This window comes from Epinephelus fuscoguttatus, linkage group LG18, assembly GCF_011397635.1.
Source record: "Epinephelus fuscoguttatus linkage group LG18, E.fuscoguttatus.final_Chr_v1".
Lineage (NCBI taxonomy): Eukaryota > Metazoa > Chordata > Actinopteri > Perciformes > Serranidae > Epinephelus > Epinephelus fuscoguttatus.
Genome location: NC_064769.1, coordinates 12,886,979 through 12,912,028, shown reverse-complemented (window position 1 = coordinate 12,912,028; position 25,050 = coordinate 12,886,979). Strand labels below are relative to the sequence as shown.

Here is a 25,050-nt window from a genome sequence, read left to right as displayed (position 1 = left end):
ATATAAAAGAAAATGTAAGTATAAAATTATAACATGACTATGAGCAATTTCATAGTAATAGATACTGTGTGAACCCCCCATATTTTCTCCGTTTGTCTTTTTTGTCATATACTGTATTGTTCGCTATATATTTTTCATTATTTTATGAATCTGTTTCTTGATTTTTCTAATAGGTTGCTGTAGCTTCTCATAAAAATACAGTGTCTGTAATTTGGTATTTAAATGTTGAAGTGTGTGGTGGAAGAAAAAATTTTCATTTGGAGAAAAAAAGAAGATAAAGTACTTCAGTAATTAAAAATATCAAATAGGTAAGTATTTAAGATGAACTGGTTCTTCAATCTTGAATCTCTCTATTTGTCTGATTATTTATTTTTTAATGTCTTCTTTATTCATATAATATTTAACACTTTGGTGCTGTATATCCCTCAACTTTATGAAAGTACAATACTCAGGTCCGTAGGTAGATTTGGTTTGCAGCTGAAACACAAGGCATCCATTACCTGTCAGTACCTCCTTACGCAATATCACATACAGATGGTCAGATCAACACCAGTGTTCTCCTCTGTGTGGCTGTACGGGCCCACAGCGCCCCCAGCAGGTGAGCAGGTGAGCTGCAGCCGAGCTGACAGAAGATAACAGTCGTCCCCATAGAGACAGGCTCCTACAACAGGGCTGCCCGGACACCGTTACACCAGCTAGTCCTCTCTCAGAGGCGATGACAGCCTCGATATGAACCAGCCGGCTTTTGGATATGAATAATTTCCTCGAAAACAGCCTTCCGGATGGTTGCCAAACAGATTTTTTATTATTGGATTAACGACCATCAGCCGCCAGCCGCAGCTTTATCCTGAGAGGCCGGAGATTTGTGTCTGTGGGCAGGGAGGAGTCCTCCTGTTATTTCACCGCTAGCTGAGGCCAGGCCAGCATGTTGGCGTTTTAACAACACGTCTCAGACATAAAGCTGTGGAGGGGAACCAATGCAGTCTTAGAGGTGAGCCTTTGTCATGTTTGTCAGCTTATATTCTCTGCCTGTGTGTGCGCAGTTTAGCTAGCTGGCCCTGCTAACGTTAATACAGTGAACTCTGTGTAGCTAGGTCGGTGTTGGGTCATTTATTGGTCACCCTCCTCCAGCCTCGACTGGACCTGGCTAAAAACATAACTGACAGCAGCCGTCAGAGATGCCAATATGATTATTTTTTAATATTTGGAACCTAATCAATATAAAACGGCTGTCAATCATGTCCAATAGTGCTGTTTTTTCTTTATACCAACCTAACACATTATCAGCTGGAACAATATGTCGATAGAAAGTGTTCAATGCAAATGGTCGTGACGTACAAATCATAGTGACTGACAGTTATTAACACCTTCATTACCAGCAGGTTAAACAAGGTGAGTCTATGTGTAGTAACATCATCATCATCATCATCATCATCAGAGCAGGTGCTGTCAGTGAGGCAAGGCCCTGCTTGTTGTTCTTCATATCGATGATGTAATGCAATAAGCTGCGACTGGCAATAATGTTTCTGCTTCTCCTCCGTGCAGGATGGATGTGGAGGTGAGTGCTGGCAGGGACAGCACCTGGAGGAGAGCAGCAGCAGCAGCAGCAGATGATGCAGGTGAAGGAGGCATGGAGGCTCAGGTCGTGCCGCTGGAGCTCTATGACTCTGCAAGAGCCAAAATAGACGCAAATCTCCGCTGGCTGTTTGCCAAAGCTTATGGTATAGGTAAGGCTTTCTCTCTGTCTACCTCTCACTTCTGAGACTTTGAATCACTGTCATCACATTATGCTGTGGTTATTTATTTATTTATTTATTTATTTATTTATTAGAGCAAACATCTACTGTGCATGGGCTGAACTCAGGCAATTTGTCTAGTCTGGCTAGACTTCCTGTATGTTTACTGATGAAAAATGGCAGCTGCACATATTATAACTTATGAAATATCTGTGTAATATAGACTCTACTGTAGTTGCATGAACAGTTTGCTGGATGCAAATCCTGTTAATTGAGCCCGAACAATTGCATCAGCTCCTTTTCTAGTAGCTGTCTTGGAGAGCAACAAAAACAACACACCTTTACAAGCCAAGGACAAAATAACCACAGCATATTCAACAACATACTATTATGTCTTTGTCAGAGAGCCTGGCTATTTCATTGCAGCCCTTGTAGTATTAGCTGGTATCAGTAAAAATTAAAGTCCATTATGCAGTCATGCATTGACTGTAACAGTGTACGAGAGGATTTTAAAATAGTGTTATCTTTTAGTTTCTTAAATGTTGAGATTTGCTGTTTTTAGATATAGTATGTAATAGTATACTGACTGTATTTGAAATGTGGACTGTTTGTTGGACAAAGCAAGAGTGCTGGCTTTTTGTTCTCTGACATTGTATAGACCAAAATCATGTCAACATCAATGAATCGAGAAGGTTATCAGCAGGTCGTTTGTGATACGAAAATAATCATTAAACCAAACTTCCATCAGAGTACTTTATTTCTAGCTGATATACTAAAGGACTTCCCAGAGTTTAACCCAGGAAGTTGTTTATTTGAGGCTGTAAGCACCCCATCACTTTATGCATTGCGTCTGGAGATTCATTTAGTTAATAGATGACTTCTCTCATTGTAGTCAAACTCATTAAATGTACACCGTTTGCTTTGCATTCGCATCTGCTCTTCTCTTGTAAAAGAGACCCACCTCCACAATAAACACTGCAGGAATCAATTTAATAAACTCCATGGATTATTACGTCAGATGCATAAACTGTGACTATGCATAAAGGGATTCAGAAATAGTGTTGCTAATGTATGGTTCATTTCAGTATGTGGTCCAACATAATATGAATACATTTTATCTATATCTCTAGCTCCTACTTTGTCATCAGCCTTCCTAGTTACAGTGATAGATTTATAAGCTGTAACAAAGTTATTGCGCATCATTCACATTTTCACTGGCTTTGTTGTTTGGATCTTTTGACCGTCAAAATGTAAACAGAAGTCCCGAGACAAAGATAGCAGTATAGCAACAGCCCAGACCTTCGTGTTAGTGAGTGAAGACCCAGGCCGACATCTCTATCAGCCAAAGTCTTTTATACACGGGTCACTGGCCTTGCCAGCTCTGACGAGGTCTACTAAAACATTAAAAATGATTGCTCTGCATGGCCGGGCTGTAAGCAAATGTCTGGAAATTACTCCTTGAATGTGGGTTTTTGTGTCACTTACTGATTGCTCTCCGGGGAGTGTGAGCAGGAGGTCAGGAGTGTTGTTCCTGCAAGCGTAGTCTTCATGATTTTGTTACTGGTATGACAATGAGGCATTTGGAAGGAGACACAGAGACAGTCATTGTATAAAAGAAAACTCTTCGTCATCATATCCATTTTATGAGCCAGACGTACTGTAGTTTAAGTGTTTCCTGCCTCGCAGTGCTGTCTCCTGTTTTGCAGTGGATGACTCAGTAAATTGACTCTTAGAGGGGAACAAATCCCTAAAATGTAAAGCTTGTAATGTGTGGTGAGGTAAACAGCAGCTGATCAGGGAGGATGGCATTAAATGGGTGCTTCACCCCCCTAATGACCATTTGTATGTCAGCTATAGTTACTTTGACTTCTTGAAGAAAACTGTGTTTTTCTTGGAAGCCTCTGGTGAATAAAGAATCCAAAAATATAGAAAATTCTAGATAAGTTGAAGTCATAGGGGTTTGTGCTTCACAAAAGCAAAATTGTATCAAAATATCTGTTAACAAACTCTCACACAACTCATGCAGTATGATCCAAGTCTTATTTATCCAGTTGTATGCTCTGTACCTCTCCCAGACAGACAGCTCTTTCTGACAGGGAACTTAAAAGATAGTGAAACTTAAACTTTTCTTTGTTTAAGACAAATTCCATTGACAAAAAACAGTAATTTTACCTCACAAAACACAGGAGCTGCTGGTCTACCACTGCCTCGATCAGTTAGTTAGTTTGTCTTTCTTTGTGACTATAGTGAATCCGAACTAACACTTAAAAAGACCATAGTCCCACAATAACACAAACTACCAATCGAGGCAGTGGTAGACCAGCAGCTCCCGTGTTAAGAGAGGTAAAATTACTGTTTTTGTCAATGGAATCTGGCTTTGAAGAGAGCATTAATAAGTTCCACTTTTAGTTTAGTTCCTTGTTGGAAAAGTACTGAGCATATGACTGGATAAATTAGACCTGGATTATACTGCACAAGTTGTTTTTAAGCAGATGTTTTGATATTGTTTTGCTGTTGTTAAATGCAGACTCCAGTGACTTAAATTCATCAAGAATTTTCTTTTTGTTTTTGGATTATTCGTTCACTGAAGGGATGCAAGAAAAACATTTACTAAGTGTTTTCAACCTAACACGGGGTGAGTAATTGATATAAAAAGGTCATTTGGAAGGGTGAAGTATTCCCTTAAAATATAAATAATCAGACACACCCTATTTTTCAAAGTGAATATATAACTGTCCCACATTTAAAAATCCACAAACAGTATCAAACCATTTCAGGTATCACATAAATCTTCCAATAGCTGGAGCATTTTTATGCTTCGTGCCAGTGTTGCAAAGACCTCATGCTCTTTCTTGCTGGTTAAAGCTTTACCTCTCTGTTACCCAACTGGGCAGAGATCAGATGCCCATAATAAACACCAAACCATTACCTTCTCCCCCGTCAAGCTTCCTGCTTCCCTTAATCTGATTGGCTCTTCCTGATGTCACAGTGTGCCAGGGACACTTAGGAGCCCTTCTCAGCAAGAGACTGATTTCTTGCACTAACTAAATGATCTTAACTCTTTCCACACAAAATGGACAGTACTAGCATCAGTGTGGTTTGACAGTTATCATAGTTTAAACAAGCTCATATAGTAGAGATAGTACTGTACATGTAGTCTTGAACATTTATGATTGAATAAATGTAACTTATAGCAGAAACACTCATTTTTATAAAGACATTAACAAAGAAATTACATCTTCTGATATATTCTACTACTGCAGATTCCAGAACTGATCAGGTGTGTTGGACTGGTGCATCCTGGTACCTTTGAGATGCCGCTCAACTTTTTCTTTTGCAGTTTTGCTCTCTCACATTTTACTGTCTAATAAATGCTTGCGTCATGTTACCGTCACAATGATGCAAAGCCAGAGCTCATATGGAATTTAGGTTTTAGCAGGAATTAATTGCTCTTGTTAACGGGCTGTGATACTGTAAGACCGCTAACTCACTGGAGCTTATGAATATATTATAGCTCCTGGCAACATATTGGTGAATTACGGTAGCATTTGGGCAAATTGCCCACTGAGACTGAGACCATAACTGAATTTTATCACCACTTAAAAGTCTTTTAGGAGGCTATATTCCCATCACTGGTATGATATCTACAATAAACAACCCTAACCCAGTAGTGCTCAGCGTGTCCCTGTTCTGAAACAATATATCATGTTGATGTACAATGTCTTCGTTCTGTGTTTGTTGTCTGTGATACAATCCCTGGTCATTGATAGTCAGCGTGGAGGTCAGAGGAGCCAAAACAGTCTTATTAGATTAGAGAACAAACCGACCAACACAGCGGTGTTGGGAGGAGTGTGTTGTGTGTGTGTGAGTGCTGGCGTGAAAGTCAGCACAGCCAGTCACATGTTTAAGTGTTTAATGAGATTGGACCTGAAGGCTTGCGTCTTTGTCCAACACAGCCTGTTTGTTTAGACTCATGACAGTTTTATTAATGGCCTTTGGAGAAAGCTTGAAATCTTTTCTAAATGTTATTACTAGAAACCAGGGAAATTAGCTTTGGTTTTGTTTTAGAATTAATGTTCAGTGTGAAATACTTACCACACCATTAGCTTGAATATTAATAATGAAGACTTAAAATACAGTACATATTCTAGAGAATGAAATATATGTAAAACACTGTATGTGTCATGTTTAGATGAAATTTGACATATGTTTTTGTCACTACATGACTCCTAGTTTCCTGTTTACAAGCTTAATTTTGTTCAAGAGCGCTTGTTCAAGAGGAATACATCAAATGCATGAGCTCTGTTTAATGAAATAACTTGACAGATTGACCATGTATACCAGTTTTTAACTTTTTTCTGCAGCGTCAGACTTAGTGTGTCTACAGGGTGTATCAGCTTAAAGGCTGTGTTTCCCCAACACTGTCTCCAGGAGGATTCTCCATTAAGCCTTCTTATTGGAGAGAATAGTTGTGGCTTTCCTCTGCAGAGCCCATCATCTGACAGCCCTGCCCTGACTGTCAGCAAGATCTCTGCTCATCAGTCTGACCTTGTGTCTGAAAGAATAGGAACAAAGGCTTTCCCTGCACCCCCTCCTCTTGATTCCACCCCACACACACATATGCGCACCAGGGTGGGCTTGGATCAGGTGGATGATAAATATCTAAAGAGTATTAGCAAGTAGGATTAAGAGACGAGCTCCTTTCTCCCCCCTCTAGTTCTCCATGCCACTCACTCAGACATACACACCCCCATGTCAGGGACCATAAAACGACTCAATGCACAGGCCTGGGTGAAAGGATGAAACAGCAACCCAGCCCCCACCATCAGCCATGTTGGCATTCCCCATCACTATCTCCACGGCAACCATGGAGGACAAGGGGGCATTCTGGGACAGCTGAGGCTGAGGAAGTAGCAGGATGAAGAGAGACGTGTTTGGAAATCTGCGAGGGGAAGATGTGCACAATTAGCTTTTGTTGAGAGAAACAAGAAATGAGACAGTTGAAGACAGACCCGCAGGGACGTATAATGAGCATTTTTTGACATGATCTGGGATTCTTGTGTCCATATGGCAGCACTACAGCAGCACAGAGTGAGATGGATACTGTAGGTGGACTGTGCCAAGCAAGCAGTCTGTTGTGAAAGACGTAGCTGAGGTTTTCACAGTGTGCTGTGTGTGTGTTTCCGTTTCCACTGATGGATGTCTTATTTTGTCTGTTCATCTCAGTCAGCTGGCATCTAATGAGAAGCTAAATGGAAAGAGATGTTAAGTGGCCGAATGTTGATTCAAGTATCATCATTTATCCTCTTTTTAAATGTGGGTAATACTAAGCCTTCATCTTTCTTTATTTTGGTCTTGATTCTTATCATTTAAGATACAATTTCATTTTTGAGTGTCATTGCTCAGATCTTGAGACTTTCAACGGACACAGTGTTACAGTGACACTAGCAGCAGACAATCAGATGTTTAAACAGGTCACCAGTGAGCCTAGCTTTTCTAAAGCACTTCTTTTGTTGTAAAATCAATGGTAATAGTATACGCAGAGACTATTATGCATTATAAAAATATTTGTGTGCACAGCTATAGTTTTTATGGTAGGTCAAAGTTGAACAAGAAGGAAGCTCAGCTCAGCACAATCTCATGATTGTATACAGGCTTTGTTGCCTTTGTGCCTTTGTATTGAGAAGCTTGATACCACTTTCATGCATTAATTATGAAGCTAGATCCAGCAGGCCGTTAGCCTAGCTTAGCATAAAGGCAGAAAGCAGGGGAAAACAGCTAGCCTGGCTCTGTCCAGAAGTTAAAAAACATGAACCTAACAGCACCTCTAAAGCTCAACATTTAAAGCTGCTGTTTGTAACAACCAGGGAGGTTTGATACACTGAAGAAGGCTTAGGCCAAAAGGCGTCTGTTGTTTTGTTTGGCCGTCTGTTGCCCTATTAAAACATAGATTTTGACTCTAGTCTTTAGTGAGTGCTGTTGCCTACTAGTTTCTTTGGAATCCCTCTGCAACTTGCACCCATAACGATTGGAAATATTGGAGTTGCACGTCCTCCTTCCTTCAACAACCAGGGAATCAAATCAAATCAAATAAAGCTTTTTTATATAGCACATTTAAAAATGACCGCAGTTGACCAAAGTGCTGAACAAAATAAAAGAATGACTCACAAATATATAGCAGTGTAAAATGTACACAAATATAAAACAGAATAACAGCGGTAAGAACAGTTACGTATGTAAAAAAGATTATAAAATACCGAAATATTGAACCACTATCTATAACCAAAGGCCATTGAAAACATGTATGTTTTAATTTGTCTTAAAAGTGACAATGGAGGGGGAGCATTTGATTGAGAACGGAAGGCTATCCCAAAGCTTTGGACTAGATACTGCAAAGGCATGATCTCCCTTACCCAACCGGCCATTGTAGGACAGTTAAAAGACATTGTTCTGAGGATCTAAGAGGTTGGGAGTTGGAGTAGGGGCAGAGAAGTTCAGCAATATACTGGGGTGAATGAGACTCAACAATCAGTTACCATTCTCCAGATTTACATACAGCACCTTTGACTATTTTATATGTCTTGGTTATTTTACACTATTTTTGTTATTTTTTAAACTATAAAATGTAAAATGATGATTTGTGACTATTTCTTGTACACTAACCAGCTGCTGACTGTAGCTTCACCTTTCATTTTTTCACCTCTTCATAAGAAAGAGAATAAGCATATTTCCCAAAATGTTAAACCATTCCTCTAAGCTATGTTGACTAGAGTGGGCATGTCCCTCTTTACAATTTATCCAGATGGTAAATGTAATCAATACTGACTGATGTGATTTACAAAACTACTAAAAAATAAGCCAAATCTTCCTTTAAATGGGATGTCTTTCCGCAGATAATTTAGTAATAGTACTTATTAATTTAGGAAATATTCCTAAGCCCCATTTGAATTCCAGTATCCCAGTTAATTTTTTTCTTTTGTCCTCATTACATGCATTACCATACAAGTTGCTGACTCTATCAGACACCAGTCTCCCTCTCTATGTCTGCCTAAATCTACCCAGAAAGGGCCAGAAGCTAAATTTTGTGAGTGCTTCGGGCCTTAACTCTGGATTAACATGTCCAAGGCATATAAAAATAGCTGCCCCACGTCTGTGTCCACGAGCAGGAAAACACCCTCATGGCTGGGACAACACCATCAGCTTAAGTATCGCCACTAAGTCCTGTTAGCTCATTGGCTTAAAGCCTCTGGTCCACCTATGGGTTCTCAACATTGCTACCTGGCATCGTGTATAACCATTGACTTTGTCTCAGTGCTCTGCTCTTGTGCTGGGTTCTTCTTAGACAGTCTAATACCTTGAAAGACTGTGTCCTAGGAGAGGTTACGTAACATGGTGAGGCATTGGTGAACACATGTGCGTGTGTGAACAAAAATAGTTTAAGTGTGGATGCATGCTGGGATTTGTCACTTAATACAACTTTAATAGGTATAAATAACACACTGGCTGACCCTGAATGACATCCATTCAGTAATACATGTATGCTTGTCATTCTTTCCAGATCACATCCCTGCAGACCTGCGGGACCCTTTCTATACCGACCAGTATGAGCAGGAACACATCAAGCCCCCCATCATCCACCTGCTGCTTTCTGGAGAGCTCTACTGCCGAGTGTGTGGGCTCATCCTGCACGCTGAGCAGGCTGCCTCCCTCCAAAGCCACCAGTCTGTCATCCAGGCCCTGTCTAGGAAAGGCATCTATGTCCTGGAGACAGACAATACACCTGTATCTGATCTGGACCTCAGCTCCACTCCCATCAAGATGGTGGGTAGCTTAACATTACATCTGGTTATAGACCATCGTTAATGTTTGTTCACACAAGAAAATCAGGAGTTAGCAGTTAGCAAGTAGCTGGTGAACACAGAGGAGCCTGTAGCAGCTAAAGAGCCAGATATTTCTCCAAAGAGTAAAGAAACCAAGTGATCACACACACAAATGGATGCTAGTGTTTAGGGTGGGCGTGTAATAATACATTTGCTTGATGTGATAATATGTCGATGTTGGGTATAGAGTTCAGTCCACTGCCCCGAAGTGGCCAAATGCAATAAATTAATACTGCTCTAAGAATTGTTAGACATTTAGTACACCAGACAATGTTCACTTTTATGGAAATGAGGGTACAGTACATTCTCTGCAGTAGTATAACCTTGTGAACTGGCAACCCACACTTGCCATCTGGCAACAAGCTAATGTGACTTTGCTTTCCAGAGCCGAATATGAGCCAAGAGTATTGGAATAAATAATGCACAAGTGGATGTGAGTGTTTTGCAGGTTTTAGGGTGTGTAACTAAAATATTCATGAAGTAAAATATACCAAATGTTCAGCATTTTTCATTTAATATGGACTCATCTGTCCCAGGTTTTAGACATATCCCACAGGTGAGAAAACACTAAAGACAACAAGCTCACTGAGAAACAGCAGCTAATGTGTCAGTATATGAAAGTAATCTTTGCTCTTGGCTACATGGGAGTGGAGACACTCATGAGACTGTGAGACCATCATTACATGTAATAGGTTTTTTGTTTGAGAGTGAGTTAAATAGGGCCAGGCATCATACTGATACTGTACGGATGGTGATATGAGACACACTTAAAAAAACAAGCAGTAATGTATCCATAGATCATAAAATCAAACAATTCCGTAATATACAATAAAAGTTAAGAAATGACTAGACAAAAATTGTAATTACAAATACTAGGTATAAAATCATCACTATAAAGTCATCATGCAAGTCTTAGTATGTGTGTCACCGTTAAATCAGACCAAATATGCCAGCTTGAAAAGGTGTGTTTTCAGAAAGTATTTGAAGGTGGAAAGGGAGTCCACATTGAGAGTGTCATGAGGGAGAGAGATCCAGAGGCGGGGGCAGAACGGCTGAAGGCTCTAGAACCCATAGTAGTCAAGCGGGCAGATGGTGATGTGAGGTGGATTGCAGAAGAGGATCTAAGATTATGGGAGGGTGTGTAGATATGATATGAGTTCAGACATGTAGGAAGGGGCTTGGCTACATTTAAACACCAAAACACCCAAACATGTGTCATCCAGGTGATTTGCACATCTGGTTAATGCCTTTGAATCTGCGTCAGGATGTTGGGTGTGTTTCTGTTCGCATTCTCTACAACAGTGAAGCAGCGCACACAAACCTTCCTCGCCTTGAACACAGCTCTCTCTCTCTGTCGCTGTTGTGGCGGAACAGGAATTTACTGCTAATGGTGTACAACTGAAGTTATCCAGGCAAAACTTGCTTATAAACTGGTTTGGCATCAGTTTGCATACCATGTATTCTGCATGCAGCTGTACTGTACTGTGACAGTGTGGCACAAATGCATGAATCGTTACAGCCCTAGTCTCCACATAATCAATCTGATTGTGATATTGATATTGATGTATTTGATTAAGGAATATCGTGATATTTGATGTTCTCCACATCACCCAGCCCCAAGCTGAAATGTGGAATAAAACTACCTTTTAAGGTAAAAAGAAATCCATGTGCCAGGCTTCCAACAACACACACACTTTTTCATTTAGTACAGCTTTAGCTCAACCCTGTCCTTCATGTACCAATAAAAAAGTGAGTCATGAAATAATGACATACAGTTGTGGTCGCCTCACATGTAGGCTGAGAAGGATTTTGCCTCTAGAACTCTGTATGTTTCAGTCAGGAAATTCTGCCTTGTTTCCATGGCAACTCAGTGATGGAGCATCTCTTACCTTTTGGGATTATGAAATCAGCTTCAACAGAAAAGCACACACATGCACTAGCATTAATAATGCAGTACAATAACTGTGTGCAATATTATCAGCAAAGTCTGTGTTTTCCCAGAGCTCCCACATCCACCTCATTGATGCCCTGATGATGGCCTACATACTGGAGATGATCAGCATAGAGAAGGTGGTGTCAAGTGTCAAGCGCTTTTCCAACTTCAGTGCCTCCAAGGAGCTGCCTTTTGACCTGGAAGACGCCATGGTCTTTTGGATCAACAAGGTAAGAACCAGACATGAGTGGTAATGTTTGACATGTGTGCGTTCTTCTATCTGTGTTGACCTACGGTGTCTTTGTCACGACAGGTGAACGCAAAGATGAGGGAGATCATGGAAAAAGAGCTGAAAATGAAGCAACACTTTCTGGAGTCTCCCAGTCACCAGAAGGTAACAGCTTGTGTGTCTCTTTGTTTTACTCCCTTGTCTCACACTCGCTTTGTCTGCCACTTTGTCACTCCCTCTCACTGCTTTAGAAAAAAAAGCTTCCTCTCTGTAGTGTCGTTCTTTAGTGATTTTGTTGCCTTTGTTAATTGTCTGTCTGGCTGGGATTTCACACACACATCCTTTCCTCACTGGATGCAATAACTGTCAGGTGGTAAGGTTTAGTCATTGGATCTTGCTTGCATTGTGATCTGATGACCACCTCATTTCACCTTCTGATCACTGCTTCAAAAGAACCCCACTCCCTAACCCACAGACAAAATTGAGATAACCCTCCAAGAACACCACCCCAGGCTTAATATCCACAGGATTTCATTACAGGGGCAAGTATTGTTCTGGGTAGAGGAGAGTGGAAGAAATATATTGATGATGCAACATAAAAAAGTTGATATTAATGCAGTTTCTCTGTACTAAACTGTTGTTTTGGAACTGCAGTTCCCATAATTTCTGGGCTCTGGGGATGTAAACAGGAAGTAAAATTTCAGAATTAGTGAAGTTTAATTAGCTATTAGCAGTTCCTGCTTGCAGTGTACCCACAGATGTACAGATAACTATCACTGGATTACTTTGATACTGAAGAAAACTTATAAATATGATTCTCAGGCAAGTTCTGGAGCCACAGGGAGCGTCTTTTGTCTATAATTTCTAAGGCGGATTTCTGGATGTTTATTTGTGATGGAGATTGGAGATAATGATATCCCTGGGAAGTGTTAGTCAAGCTAATTGTCATGTCTGTGTGTTCATATTTGACTGACTCTGCGCCTTCCCTTTAATTCTCCCACGCCTCTCTGGGGGGGGACACGCTTCACAGTTTGAGAACCCCTGCAGTTTGTTGACTCGCCTCGGTTCCTATCAATCTGTCAGAAAAGGCGTATCATTAAAAGACAAGTGTCAGCACAGTGTCTTGTTGGGCTGCTTCTGTAATAGGGTTGCATTAGTGAGAAATAATGGGACAACATGTAATGGTAGCCTTGTCATTGAACTTTTAATTATACGCAAAGACCTCTAGTCATTTTCCTAATTTCTGCCTAACCCTTTCCAGATGTCTTTAAGATCAGATCTGTCTCCGTGGTAACGGGATAATCTGATTTCTTGTCACTGTATATGACCCTTGACTTGTCTGCTGCTCTTCCTGTTTGTGTCTCCCCAAACTTTCCTTCCTCCCTTCCTGCCTCTTGGATACTAGTCTCCCTCCAAGTGGTACTGGAAGCTTGTACCTGTAAGTGCAACTGCAAGCGTCTCCTGTGTGAGTGTACGTATGTATGAGATATGTGTGAATCAGTGTGGGATCTTACATTACAGGAATAAGCAGAACCAACAATTAATAGTTAATGAAATACACAGGAAAAAAGATGCCACAGTGCCCCTTGGTGGCAAAGGAAGAAACTGCAATCTTAGCACTCCTTTTCCCTGCTCATTTGCTTTTACTTTGCATGTAATCCGTTAGCAATCCCTTCAGCTGAGCTTTCACAGTCATCACCTTCCTTACCCCAAAACATCCTCACACCACTGGTTCTTTCTGCTTGTTGTATTTTGTTTTCATCCAGCAAAGATGAAGTGAACCTGTCTGGAGTGCACTCATCCAGTCATGGCATGTTTAATTTCATTAACTTCCTCCCAATCATTTCTTTCTTCCCCCACCAGCCTGATTTATTGCATGCTCTGACCAGCTGCTTATTGGAGCCTGTGGAGTTCTCTCGCGTGGTAATGTACCCACCATTCACCCTTTTCTTTAGTTCATCCTTAACTTTATTGTTTTTCCCTTTTTTAACATTCATCACATGCACCAACTGCTATACCCACCTTAGTCTTAGTCACATTATTATACCTAAAAGTTGCCAGTTTGTTTGAGTGGAGGCAGGCACACATTATTGTACAACATTGAAGGTTTGATGAAAGGTGCTCCCGTAAAAGATTTTGCAAAGCTTCACTTGACCTAATCTAATACCAGATTTAAAGGTCACCAAATGGTGGATGCTAGTAACAGACACCCACTCTGCAGTTTATGTCTTCAAGGGCGCCAAAGAATAATTTACAGAATGAGAAATGTGTTTGTGTGTGACAAGTGAGCATGTTCTGATTAGATATATGTATGTACTTCAACCTGTGCCCTCTCTTGTCGTGTAGGTTCGTTACAGAAGAGATCACCTGTCAGGTCGGACACTTCAGCACTTCCCTTTGTTGGAGGACCTGTTAAAGGATGTGTGTGATGGCACGGCTCTGCTGGCTGTTCTCCACTTCTACTGCCCAGAACTCATTAGACTGGAAGGTAAGATGCAGTAACGCTGGACTGCTAGATACACTGAAGATATTTATAAGATACGTCTGAGCCATGGTCTACTGCTCCTTTGCCTTAGGCTATATGATCGTTAAAGAATAGTTTGACATTTTTGGAAATTATTTGCAGACTTGCAGAGGGTTAGAGATCAATACCACGTAAATATACATACATTTGCAATTATTCGATCACTATATTGAGAAACAGGCGTCAGAGTGCGCTACGGAGGTCACTGCTTTAAGTAGCCTTTCAGTAGCTGTTTTTCAGGCTTTTGATTGGCCAACATCTTCTTATTCTTCTTTGCGTGGCTTTAGGGTTGCGGTTATATCGGCGCCCCTTGGTTTGACATGCTCTTGACAGTGCTTTAATTGGTTTTTATAATGAAGAACAGAAAATACCTGTTTCCAAATATACCTGTGTCCGTGTGGACTAGGCCTTAGCCTGAGAGTGTTGACCATTTGTTGTCCTGTTCTGTGCAGATATCTGTCTAAAGGAGGTCCCCTCCATAGCTGACAGTGTGTACAACATTCAGCTACTACAGGAGTTCTCTAATGAATACCTGAACAAATGCTTCTATCTGAAGCCAGAGGACTTGTTGTATTCTCCACCAGTACTTAAGGTGAGCTCTAAAGCACTTCATAACCAGAAGATACTTTTCTTCAACAATATTGTCATGTCTTCCTGTTGACCTTGAACTTGACCATTGTGCCTTCCAGAAAAACGTGATGGTCTTCATCGCTGAGCTCTTCTGGTGGTTTGAGACTGTGAAGCCAGATTTTGTACAGCCGAGGGACCTTCATGAAATCAGAGATGGTATAACACTCTCTATATATTTCAATATATTTGCTTGTTATTTATGAAGGCGCCATTGGCTCTTGTAATAGCATACTATGTTATAGGATTTCTTCTAATACTTTATATCCCCTTTGTAGTGAGATTGCTGCTGCAGCCTAAGAGTTCACGATCCCATATTTCCATCTCCAATGTCAGTAAACGTGGTTTACTGGCATCATCAAACTCAGCCGATGTGTTGGCCATGCCCCCAAGCCCCGACCTCAGGTATTTTCCAGGAACTACATTTGTAACACCACACACAGTGAGCTTTACTTACAAGGCACAGGTTTACTGATTCATGTACTGTACTTTTTCTTCCCCTTCATATCAGTTCTGAGAACGGCCTCAAGCCTTACACCTCGTTTTATTCTTTTTATTGACTTTGTCTATTTGCACATTTGTATGCTTGTAATGTAAAACTCAGAACACAGGAAACTTAAAGGAATACCTCACACCCAAATGACCATTTGCATATCAGTTGCTTTTTTTTTGTGGAAAAAAAAAGACTTTGTTTTTCTCACATGCCTCTGGTGAATGAAGAATAAAAACATCTGTTTACAAACTCTCACACAGCTTGTGCAGTATAACCCAAGTCTCATTTATCCAGTTGTATGCTCACTACCTCTAAAATAGATAGACCTTTTCGGCGGAGAACTAAACTTAAAGTGAAACTTATCTCTGCTCCGTTCAAAGCCAGACTCCATTGACAAAAACAGCAATTACACCTCACTGAAGATGGGAGCTGCTGGTCTATCACTGCCTCGATCAGTTAGTTTGTTTGTGTTATTGTGTGACATTAAAGGGTTAATTTGGATTCAGCGAATTCACATAATATCACTAACAAACTAACCTATCAAGGCAACAGTAGACCAGCAGCTCTGGTGTTCAGTGAGGTAAAATTACTACTTTTGTCAGTGGAGTCTAGTTTTGGAGAGAGCATAGGTAAGTTTCATTTTTTTGTTCAATTTACTGTTAAAAAGGTCTGTCTGTTTGGGAAGTACTGAGCCTCAGACTGGGTAAATGAGACTGGGATTATACTGCACGACATCAGCGAGAGTTTGTAAATGAATGTTTTTAATATAGTTTTGCTGTTGTTAAAGGCGTTCACTAAGTACTCATTTAAGGGACTTACATAATACATTTTACTACTCATACACTAATTAATATGGTAAAAGTCATAAATATAAACAACCTTTATGTGTGACAAACATTTAAATCTGAAGAAGTATTCAAGTAATTTTAGATCCACTTTCTTCTGGCCATTCCTTCATTACATTACCGCAGCACTTGTAACTGTGATGTTATAAATGCCTCTGCATTTTGCACAGTGTAGCATCTCCTTAAATATTTAAATTGTGAAGTAACACTACATTAGTGTTATTTTGGATCCACACTATCAGAGAAACACATTACAGAGAAGCAACATCATTTAGACATTTCAGATTCAACTGTAAAAACCAAACTTCTCTGTCTTTCCCTTACAGCGCTAAACCAAGCTCATTAAGCCCGTCTCACTCTTTACTGCCCCTGAGACAGAGACAACAGAAAGTGGCTGAGGAGAGCACTTCAGGTAATATGAAACAATATTTACTCAGGCTGCGGTGCAGATTGCTGCCTCAGGTCACAAACAGAGTTGTTCAAACAGAGAAATAGGAAAAGGAGAGAGCAGGAAGAACAGCCTGATTGTTCTTTTAAGGTGGAATGTACCTCAGTTGTGTTCTTGTATGTGTCCCTAATGAATGTCCACTTCTACCAAAAAAAAGTTACTTGTTGAGTTGTTAAATAACAACTCACTGCAGTGTTTAGTGTTGTAAAATTTCAAAGTTGTACACTTTTGTATCAGATCTCTCAGTCAGTTTTATATTCTGTCTAGAGAATGAATTCCCCATATGCAGATTATTAGAATCATCCACAATTAATATGCATGTTTAATGAGTCATATTTTCTTTGTACAGAGCTGAGAAATAGGTCCAACTCTCTCTCACGTGATGGTCAGCATCAGGGCTCAATACTGGCCTGGCCAGAGAGGAGACCGAGGTGAGCAGCGTGATTACAACCTTCACAATGACTGTACTGACTAGTCAGTGTATCAACTAGTACAGATACAACATTCAATTGTTATCTGTGATTCATTATATTGGCTCATGTTAATCATATTCCTCCCTCTCTTCCTGTCCAGGCCTTTATCCCAGCCGGTGCCCTACGCCCTGCACTGTCCCATGGAGGAAGATGCAGACAGTATCAGCCTCGCTCGCTCCATCAGCAAAGACAGCCTGGCCTCAAATATTATGAGCTTTACCCCCAAACACATGCTGGGGTCAGGCCCTCCACTGCCTCAGCACAGACTCAGTGGTCAAAGCCTGCTTAGTCACATGCGCATAGAGGATGAAGAGGAGGAAATAGAAGAGGAGGAACTGGTTGCTGTCATCCACCCTTCTGCATTTTCTCGACGTCGGCTTGGGAGTGACATGGAGCAGGATGAGCTGGAAATCCCGAGTGCACCCTCCACCTCAAGGGGGACTAATACCCGTCGCTCTCCCCGCCTTGACATGGGTCCCTTTACACCCGACCACCCGGCAGACAGCTACTATCTGGAGCCTTTGATGCCAGCCATCCCTAAGCCAGCCAAAGAGAAGAGCATCAGCCTGAATAAGGAGGAGGAGAGTGGCGAGAGTCGCTGTAGAGCAGCAGCTGCTAGGAAAGCAGCCATTATTGTCCCACTGACCTCACAGAGGAAAGCCCCTGAGTCAAACAGAAGTGGCTTTATGCGGATACCTGTGGCAGAATCAGTCCCGAGCTCTCTCAGGCCACCCACAGAGGGGTCTGCAGGCATCTCTCAGCCTGAGAAGAAACAGTCCTCAGGCTTTTTCCTTCATTTGTCAGGAGAGCCAGACCAACACAGTCCTTTCTCCACTACGCTTGAGGTAGGGCAAGACTCTGACTCTGACATCGCAGACCTGGAGGAAGATGACGAGGAGGACGATCAGATGGAGCTGACTAGGGAGATGGTGAGGAGAGGAAAAGGGAAATACTTAGAGGAGGGAGAGGTGTGTGAGTTTGGAGAGGGAGAGGGCGAGTCAGACAAACTGAGAGAAGACTCAAAGGTAAGTGAGCGGGACGATAAGGAAGGCGGCAGCGGACGCTCGAGCCCTTGCCTCAGCACAATATCCTGGGCGAGCAGCTGCAGCGCTTCGGGAAGCACCAGTGTCAAGATGACCAGCTTTGCGGAGAGAAAGCTCCTTAAACTCGGTCTCCGGGATGGATTCTCAAGTACCAGCAGCTCTCAGAAGACCACGCCAGATGGCTCTGAAGTGGCCCCCTGCCCACCATGGCAGCTGAGGGGTGACTGCAGCTCGAGCTGGCCAGGGAAGGAGCCCAGTTCTGTGCTAGGGAAGAATATGGCGGTGAGTCCCTCAGGAGTGCCTTCAGAGCTGCTGCAACTTCACATGCAGCTAGAAGAGCAAAGACGGGCTATTGAGTATCAGAAGAAGAAGATGGAGACCATGTCCGCGCGGCAGCGACTAAAGCTAGGGAAAGCTGCATTCTTGAACATCGTTAAGAAGGGCGGGGGTAGGAGTGACACGCTTCCTCTGCCCCTGAAATACTCCCAGGAGTCCTCAGAACCAGCTGACAGGAGTAATGTGAAGAGCCAGTCGTGCAAGGATGACTCCTGTCTTGATGCTCTGAAGATGCAGGCAAATCAAACAGAGGGAGGACAGATGAACAGAAACAACAGGTTGAACACCCTGCCCCAGGATAACGGTGCAGAACCTGACATAAATGAGTGTTCCCACTCCATAGATCTACTCAACGTAGCTATTAGCTCCATTCAGCAGCAGATGATGCAGTTGTCTTTACAGCAAGACCTGCTGATGAAGAGTGTGGTCTCACCTCCAGAGCGGGTAGAATCAAGTCCTAGCACAACCCCCACTACAGCAACACAATCAACATCCTCTACCTCAGACTCCAGATCTTTTGCAGTTCACTTTGTAGACATCGGTGGCAGCAACACAACCCCCGCTCGCCGTCCTCCTAAGCTTAGCTCCAGCCAACGCAGCAAAACCTCGGAGCGAAAACAAAGTAAAGACAACAGCAAGACGGCTTCTGCCAAGTCTAATGCACAGTCCATGGAGAGCAGAGAAAATTCTGGTGGATTCCAGGAGAGCGGTAGTGTTGAGTGCTCCAGGCCAGAGAGAAGCATTCAGAGAAACACCACCTTTAGAGTCCGTGATGATTCCAACCAACGCGGCAGTGGAGAGGGAACTGGGTGCCCCTTGGACATTACACCAACGTCTCCTTCACAGGCTTCAGAACAAGAGGAGAACAAAGTTGCAGACTCACGGAGAGAGGCTGCAAGTGGGGATGACAGTTCCAGGGTCAAGAGTCAACTGATCGAGGTGGACCTATCAGAGCTTAAAGATCCACAGGAGGACGGTAGCGCAGACGTCATAGACTGCATGGCAGAGGGCGAGCAAAAGAATGTGCTAGGTTTCTTCTTTAAGGTAAACTCTTACCTTAATCTTTTTATGCTTTGGAATATCAAGAGTACCATCTGGGAAGCCTATTTACTATTTCAATGATCTCTTTATTTTCCAGGATGATGAAAAAGCAGAGGATGAAATGGCGAAACGTCGTGCTGCCTTTCTGCTCAAACAGCAACGCAAAGCTCAAGAGGCGAGAATACGCAAACAGCAGCAAGAACTGGAGAGCGAGCTCAAACGTGATGAGATCAGGTACGTTTTCATTTCACCAGCTCACAAATTCATTCTAAGTAGGAGTATTTGCCTCTCTGTCGTGCAGTTAAATTCTGCCTCTCTTAACTTCAAGGCGTAAGGCAGAAGAAGACCGCATTCGTAAGGAGGAGGAGAAGGCGCGACGAGAGCTAATTAAGCAGGAGTACCTGCGGAGGAAGCAGCAAGCGTTGATGGAAGAGCAAGGTCTGGTCAAGCCTCGCCCACGCACTAAATCTCGCAGGAACAGGCCTAAATCACTGCACCGAGAAGAGTCCAACAGCCTCTCCAAAGGATCCACTACACGTAAGACGACCTTTTTAAACAGTGTATATTTTTGTCTTGTGCTTCATGTTGTCTTGATACTGTTCAGCAGCCTAGAGCGGTGTCTTTGTCTACATGCTGATGGGCTTCATGTGCACTTGCATTTTCGGTTTAGTTCACTTGTGTATATTCGTGTCGTCCTCATGTGTGTAACGCAGGTAATTCTCTGAAGAAGTCCTTGTTGATCAAAGCCCAGGGCTCAGCAGCAGACTGCAGGGGAGGTGAACCTTCTAACCTGCTCTGCATGATGTGATATCAATATACATACACAGCCTGTAAAAATAGTTTGTGACAAACCCCTGAGGAGTCAGCTATGGATTTCATACGAGGAGGATCCATCAGTCTGTTTAGAGAAGCTGATTCTGATCCATTTGTCATTTTGTTGTCTTGCCTATTATGCAGCCTCTGTCCCTCATTTGAATCACAGGGTTGTTAACTGTTCTACACAGTAAAACAGGTGTTTTTATTTAGTTAAGCAACTGGCTCTAAATTCTCCTGTCATTTTCAGCTGATCTGAGCTGCAGTCATCGAGGATCAACGCTCTCTTTGGCAACTGAGGCAGACAGCGTCATCTCTGGAGGGGCAGAGTCACAGAGGTGAGACTTCCTGTGCTTTGTGTAAAAACAGAGAGATCATCTTTTTTCCATCTTGTTTATCCATGTAGTTATTTGACTGACTTGAAAGTGTGTCTTCCAGGGCTGGATCGGTGTGCTCTATGGAGTCATTCCCCATGCTGAGCAGGGCGTCCAGCAGGAACATGGAGAGGGACTGGGAGAACGGTTCTATAGCCTCTTCCATCACTTCAACTGAGTACAGTGGTGAGCAGAGATACAATATTTCTGATTTTGTCCACTGCAGTAAAGAAATTGTTTGAACTTTTGGGAAATGCCCTTACATTGTTGTAGAATGTTAGATGAAAAGTTTGCTACCACTTTCATATCTGTTCGGCAAATATGAAGCCAGGGCCAGCAGCAAGTTATCTAAGTTTGTTTAATTTATAAAAATAAATATGTGGTTGTTTGAGGGGATTTGTCCTTGAACCAAAATATAAATGCAACACTTCTTTTGTTTTTTTGCTCCCATTTTTCACAAGTTGATATTAAATATCTAAGACTTTTTTATGCACTCAAATGCTTGTTTCTCTCAAATTTTGGTTGCAAAGTTGTGTGAAATGCCGCCAGATGGAGTCAGTTTAAAACACTGGTAACAACGTGATATAAGGAGCTAGAGAACCCCTCAAGGATGGGCAGGAGGGGTGGTGGATTGGTCCAACAAACCCTGGACTTTCACCTGGGAGCCCAATGTTAGCTTCCCGTGTGAGTTTTAAGCCAAACAATCATTGTTTTTTTTTCTACCCTAACCACATGCATTTGTTGCACAAGGAAATAAACATAAAAACAAGACACCACCATTGTAAACTTATTTTGAGAAAGACTGTATGCATCTAATGAGCAGAAAGAGTACATTTCCTGTGAAAACGGAAGTGTATTTTGAAAAGAGCCAATGCATGTAAGAAGAGTATTTTACACAGTGTCCCAGAACATCCACAACAGATGCAGGAGGATACCTAGCACATCACATGTACACATAAAAGTCCACTGACCCAAGCAGCGATATTTGACGAGTTGGGATGAGAACACGTTGGATCAACTCTTTGAGAAGGAGATGTGTCACACTGTATGAGTCGAATGGTGGTCACACGAGATACTGACTGATTATTTGGGGTGTCTGTGACCATGCATTTCTGCTGGTCATGTGAAATCCCAAAAATGTCTTTTTTCAAGATAAAACTGCACGTTTTAAAGTGGCCTTTTGGTGTGACCATCCCATGGCACACCTGTGTAGTAATCATGGTGTTTAGTCAGCATCTTCATATGTCACACCTGTCAGATGGATGGATTATCTTGGGATAAAAGCTCACGGACAGGGATTTTCACAAATTTACAACCAAAATTTTAAAATATTTTGTGTGCATAAAAAGCCTTAGATCTTTTATTTAAACCCATGAAAATGAGAGGAAAAAAGTGCTGCATTTGTATTTTTGTTCAGTGAATTTCTTTGTTCACGCCATGACTTCCTAGACTCTTTACCAAGAGTTTGCCAAGCAACTAGTGGAGACTAGTTGGAAGTGTGCATTTTTTTCCCCAAAACTGTTCTTTAAACACTGCACATTTATCTTATTAATCCTCTTGTAATGTTTTTTCTGTTAAAGGCCCTAAACTCTTCAAGGAGCCGAGCTCCAAGTCCAACAAGCCAATCATCATCAATGCCATTGCTCACTGCTGTCTGGCTGGAAAGGTTAATGAGACCCAGAAGAATGTTATTCTGGAGGTCAGTGTGATCACTTGAAAATAATTTATTGATGGTGATTAGTGTGAATATGTAAAGTAGGTTTATTTCTTATCTGTTGCTTTCACAGTTAAATTTATCACTCCTGTTTTGCCACATTCATAAATTATATTTCTGTCTGTTTCACTGATTGTAGGAGCTGGAAAAGTGTGAGTCCAATCACCTGATCATTCTCTTCCGTGACGGTGGGTGCCAGTTCCGTGCCATTTACTCGTACTCACCAGACACTGAGGAGATTGTCAAGTTCACGGGCACGGGACCGCGCACCATCGGCCGGAAGATGATCGACAAGCTCTACAAATACAGCTCGGACCGCAAGCAGTTCAACGTCATCCCTGCCAAGTCGGTGTCGGTCAGCGTGGACGCCCTCACCATCCACAATCACCTCTGGCAGGTCAAGAGACCGGGGAGCGCACGGAGGAAGTGAAAACCATGACACTCGTTATAATTTCTGATCTATCTACGACTGTTGGGCAGGACCCAATAATCTATGAAACTATATGATCATGTGACTAATGTGTCATTAGACAAGGGAGGTAGATGTCAGTCTGTGGCAGCGCGAGATCACAAAACACCTGCCACTGAATGTTTTCTTTTCTTTTTGTCTCGTTAGCTTTTTATTCTGCATGTCACACCTTTAATTTGTGGGTACGTCTTACATTAATTGGGGCACTACTGATTATGGACTGAATCCTATGTAGCAGTAAAGATGAGAGTCGAACGCCACTGAATCTACTTACTCTAGCGAGCATACTACTGATACCAAGTGCAACCACACACAGGAAGTGGTGGACATTCACTTGATGATGCTATTTCAGCTTGGCAAAAAAAATATACCCAACTGCTGTGATTAATCCAGGCTCCACATACAGAGCCCCAGTCATTCACCAGTAACTCCTACTGGTCAGTGCTTTTATGAAGAGGATGATTTGAACTCTTTTTTTAATGTAAGTATGGAATGGATGTTAGTGAGTGGTAATGTCCAGTCTTGTTTTCTATTTAGTGTGTTTGGGGAAGTGTGTGAGTCTTTGTGATAGGGAAGGGGAGAGCTGGATGCAGCTCTTGTGCGTCCAGCTCTGAATGTGTTCTCTCTTTATTATGCTTTAAAACTGCAACAGAACTATGGAGCAAAGCAACAAACCATTTTCTTTTTAGTTTGGGAGCTGTGTGTTGCTGTTACAGAAACAGAGGGGGAAATTATACTAGTATTCCAAACAGGAAACGCTTATCAGACTCAGTGCATTATACCTTTTCAGTACTGCATTATATTGTATTAACTTCATACTTATATTCAAACAAGCATATGAGCCACATGAGATCTCCGACTGGCTCATACTGCTGAACCAAAATGAACCGAGCTACACCACTGAGCTGTTTGCTGCTCATTAACCACTCACTGGATTCTGGTGAGACGTACGATTTTAATGTAGCTTCTGGCGCTCAACACTAGTAATTTCCCTGTAATGACTGACTGTCAGCAGCTGGTGTAATGTGGGAGGGAGGTGGGGGGGAACTGCACAATACTTGATATTTGTTTGCTGCATTTTGTACATTTTTGAGTAGTATTTTTTGTACATTACGTACAAGTTATGTTTACTAAAAAGCAGGCACTATTTTGAGGTTTATTCCGTTACAGGCTTTCAGAGATGTTATGAGTCTTATTTCATTGTGTTATATTGTATGTTTATTTATTTTGAAGAGATATAATAAAATGCAACTAGGTATGTTTTCTGATGAAGTGTGTGCTTCTTTAAATTGCCGTGGACTATGCACATTTTTATTTGTGCATCTGTTTCTTACAGCTCCATTTTTCTTTCTTTAACCAGCTGCTTTCCTGTTTCACTCCTCATTTTCATCACATCTGTCTCACTATATTTCTCTGTCTGTCTCACCCTCATGTGGTGAAGGAAAACTTTTTGAAAGGTTTGTAGGGATGTTTATGTCATGCTTACTATACTCTCACGCATAAATTACTAAACACTATAATACACAGTCATCTCTTTCACCTGTAATTCATTTCTACTACACAGTTGAGCAGGAGTATCGGAAGTGATGCGTTCATGTGAGTAGACCTTTTCCACGGCAGACATTTTCACTTGTCATGTTTGGAAAAGCACAGGTGAAGCTGATAACGAGTGATGGCTCGGTGGCATTAAATATAAGGGGGAAGCTTTTCCAGTGAGCCAGCATGCACAATTCTCGGACCCTTCCTAAGTGGAATACAGCTGTCATCAATGTTATTAAATACACCTGAGTTCTTCCACTAAGGCATGTCAAAATGCCAACCATGAAAAAGGTCCAGAGCGAAAGGGGGAATATGTTTATTTTATGTCAGATTTATTTCTTTTTATTGTCTTTTTCATTTGGCACAGATTTTTGTATTATTTTCTCTGTGTATGTGAGTTGTGCTTAACTCTGATGATTTCTTACTGTGTACATCGATGGTTTAAAATAAAGAGAGGGAGACCATAGCTACGAAGCTTTAGCTAGGAGTACTGCGGAAGCTACAGCAAAAAATCCCAATAAGCATCCAGGAAA

The 25,050-nt window shown here is 41.8% G+C and overlaps 1 protein-coding gene across 7 annotated transcripts; it reads left to right on the top strand.

The window, feature by feature from the left end:
- The first annotated feature begins 634 nt into the window (after positions 1-634).
- Positions 635-24,191, top strand: LOC125905473 (calmodulin-regulated spectrin-associated protein 1-B-like). 7 transcript variants are annotated; one of them, XM_049603398.1, is made up of 20 exons: positions 635-991; positions 1,546-1,727; positions 9,295-9,557; positions 11,618-11,779; positions 11,863-11,943; positions 13,642-13,701; positions 14,125-14,266; positions 14,755-14,894; positions 14,992-15,088; positions 15,208-15,334; positions 16,594-16,679; positions 17,065-17,146; positions 17,289-19,611; positions 19,706-19,842; positions 19,937-20,145; positions 20,322-20,384; positions 20,672-20,759; positions 20,860-20,981; positions 22,376-22,494; positions 22,649-24,191. In XM_049603398.1, the coding sequence occupies exons 2-20, from the start codon at positions 1,547-1,549 to the stop codon at positions 22,937-22,939; spliced, it is 4,773 nt and encodes a 1,590-aa protein (XP_049459355.1). In that variant the 5' UTR covers positions 635-991; position 1,546; the 3' UTR covers positions 22,940-24,191. The 7 variants fall into 7 exon arrangements, with proteins under 7 accessions (XP_049459355.1, XP_049459357.1, XP_049459356.1 ...); XM_049603400.1 differs by lacking the exon at positions 13,642-13,701 and adding an exon at positions 13,184-13,216; XM_049603399.1 differs by lacking the exon at positions 13,642-13,701 and adding an exon at positions 13,184-13,243.
- Positions 24,192-25,050: the final 859 nt, after the last annotated feature.

What these genes read in the sequence shown, in the direction of transcription:
- LOC125905473 (XM_049603398.1), top strand. Translation starts at nt 1,547, where the DNA reads ATGGATGTGGAGGTGAGTGCTGGCAGGGACAGCACCTGGAGGAGAGCA. An exon ending in CCTTCATGAAATCAGAGATG is followed by an intron (nt 15,089 to 15,207) that starts GTATAACACTCT and finishes TCCCCTTTGTAG; the next exon opens with TGAGATTGCTGCTGCAGCCT. An exon ending in GGAGGGGCAGAGTCACAGAG is followed by an intron (nt 20,760 to 20,859) that starts GTGAGACTTCCT and finishes TGTGTCTTCCAG; the next exon opens with GGCTGGATCGGTGTGCTCTA.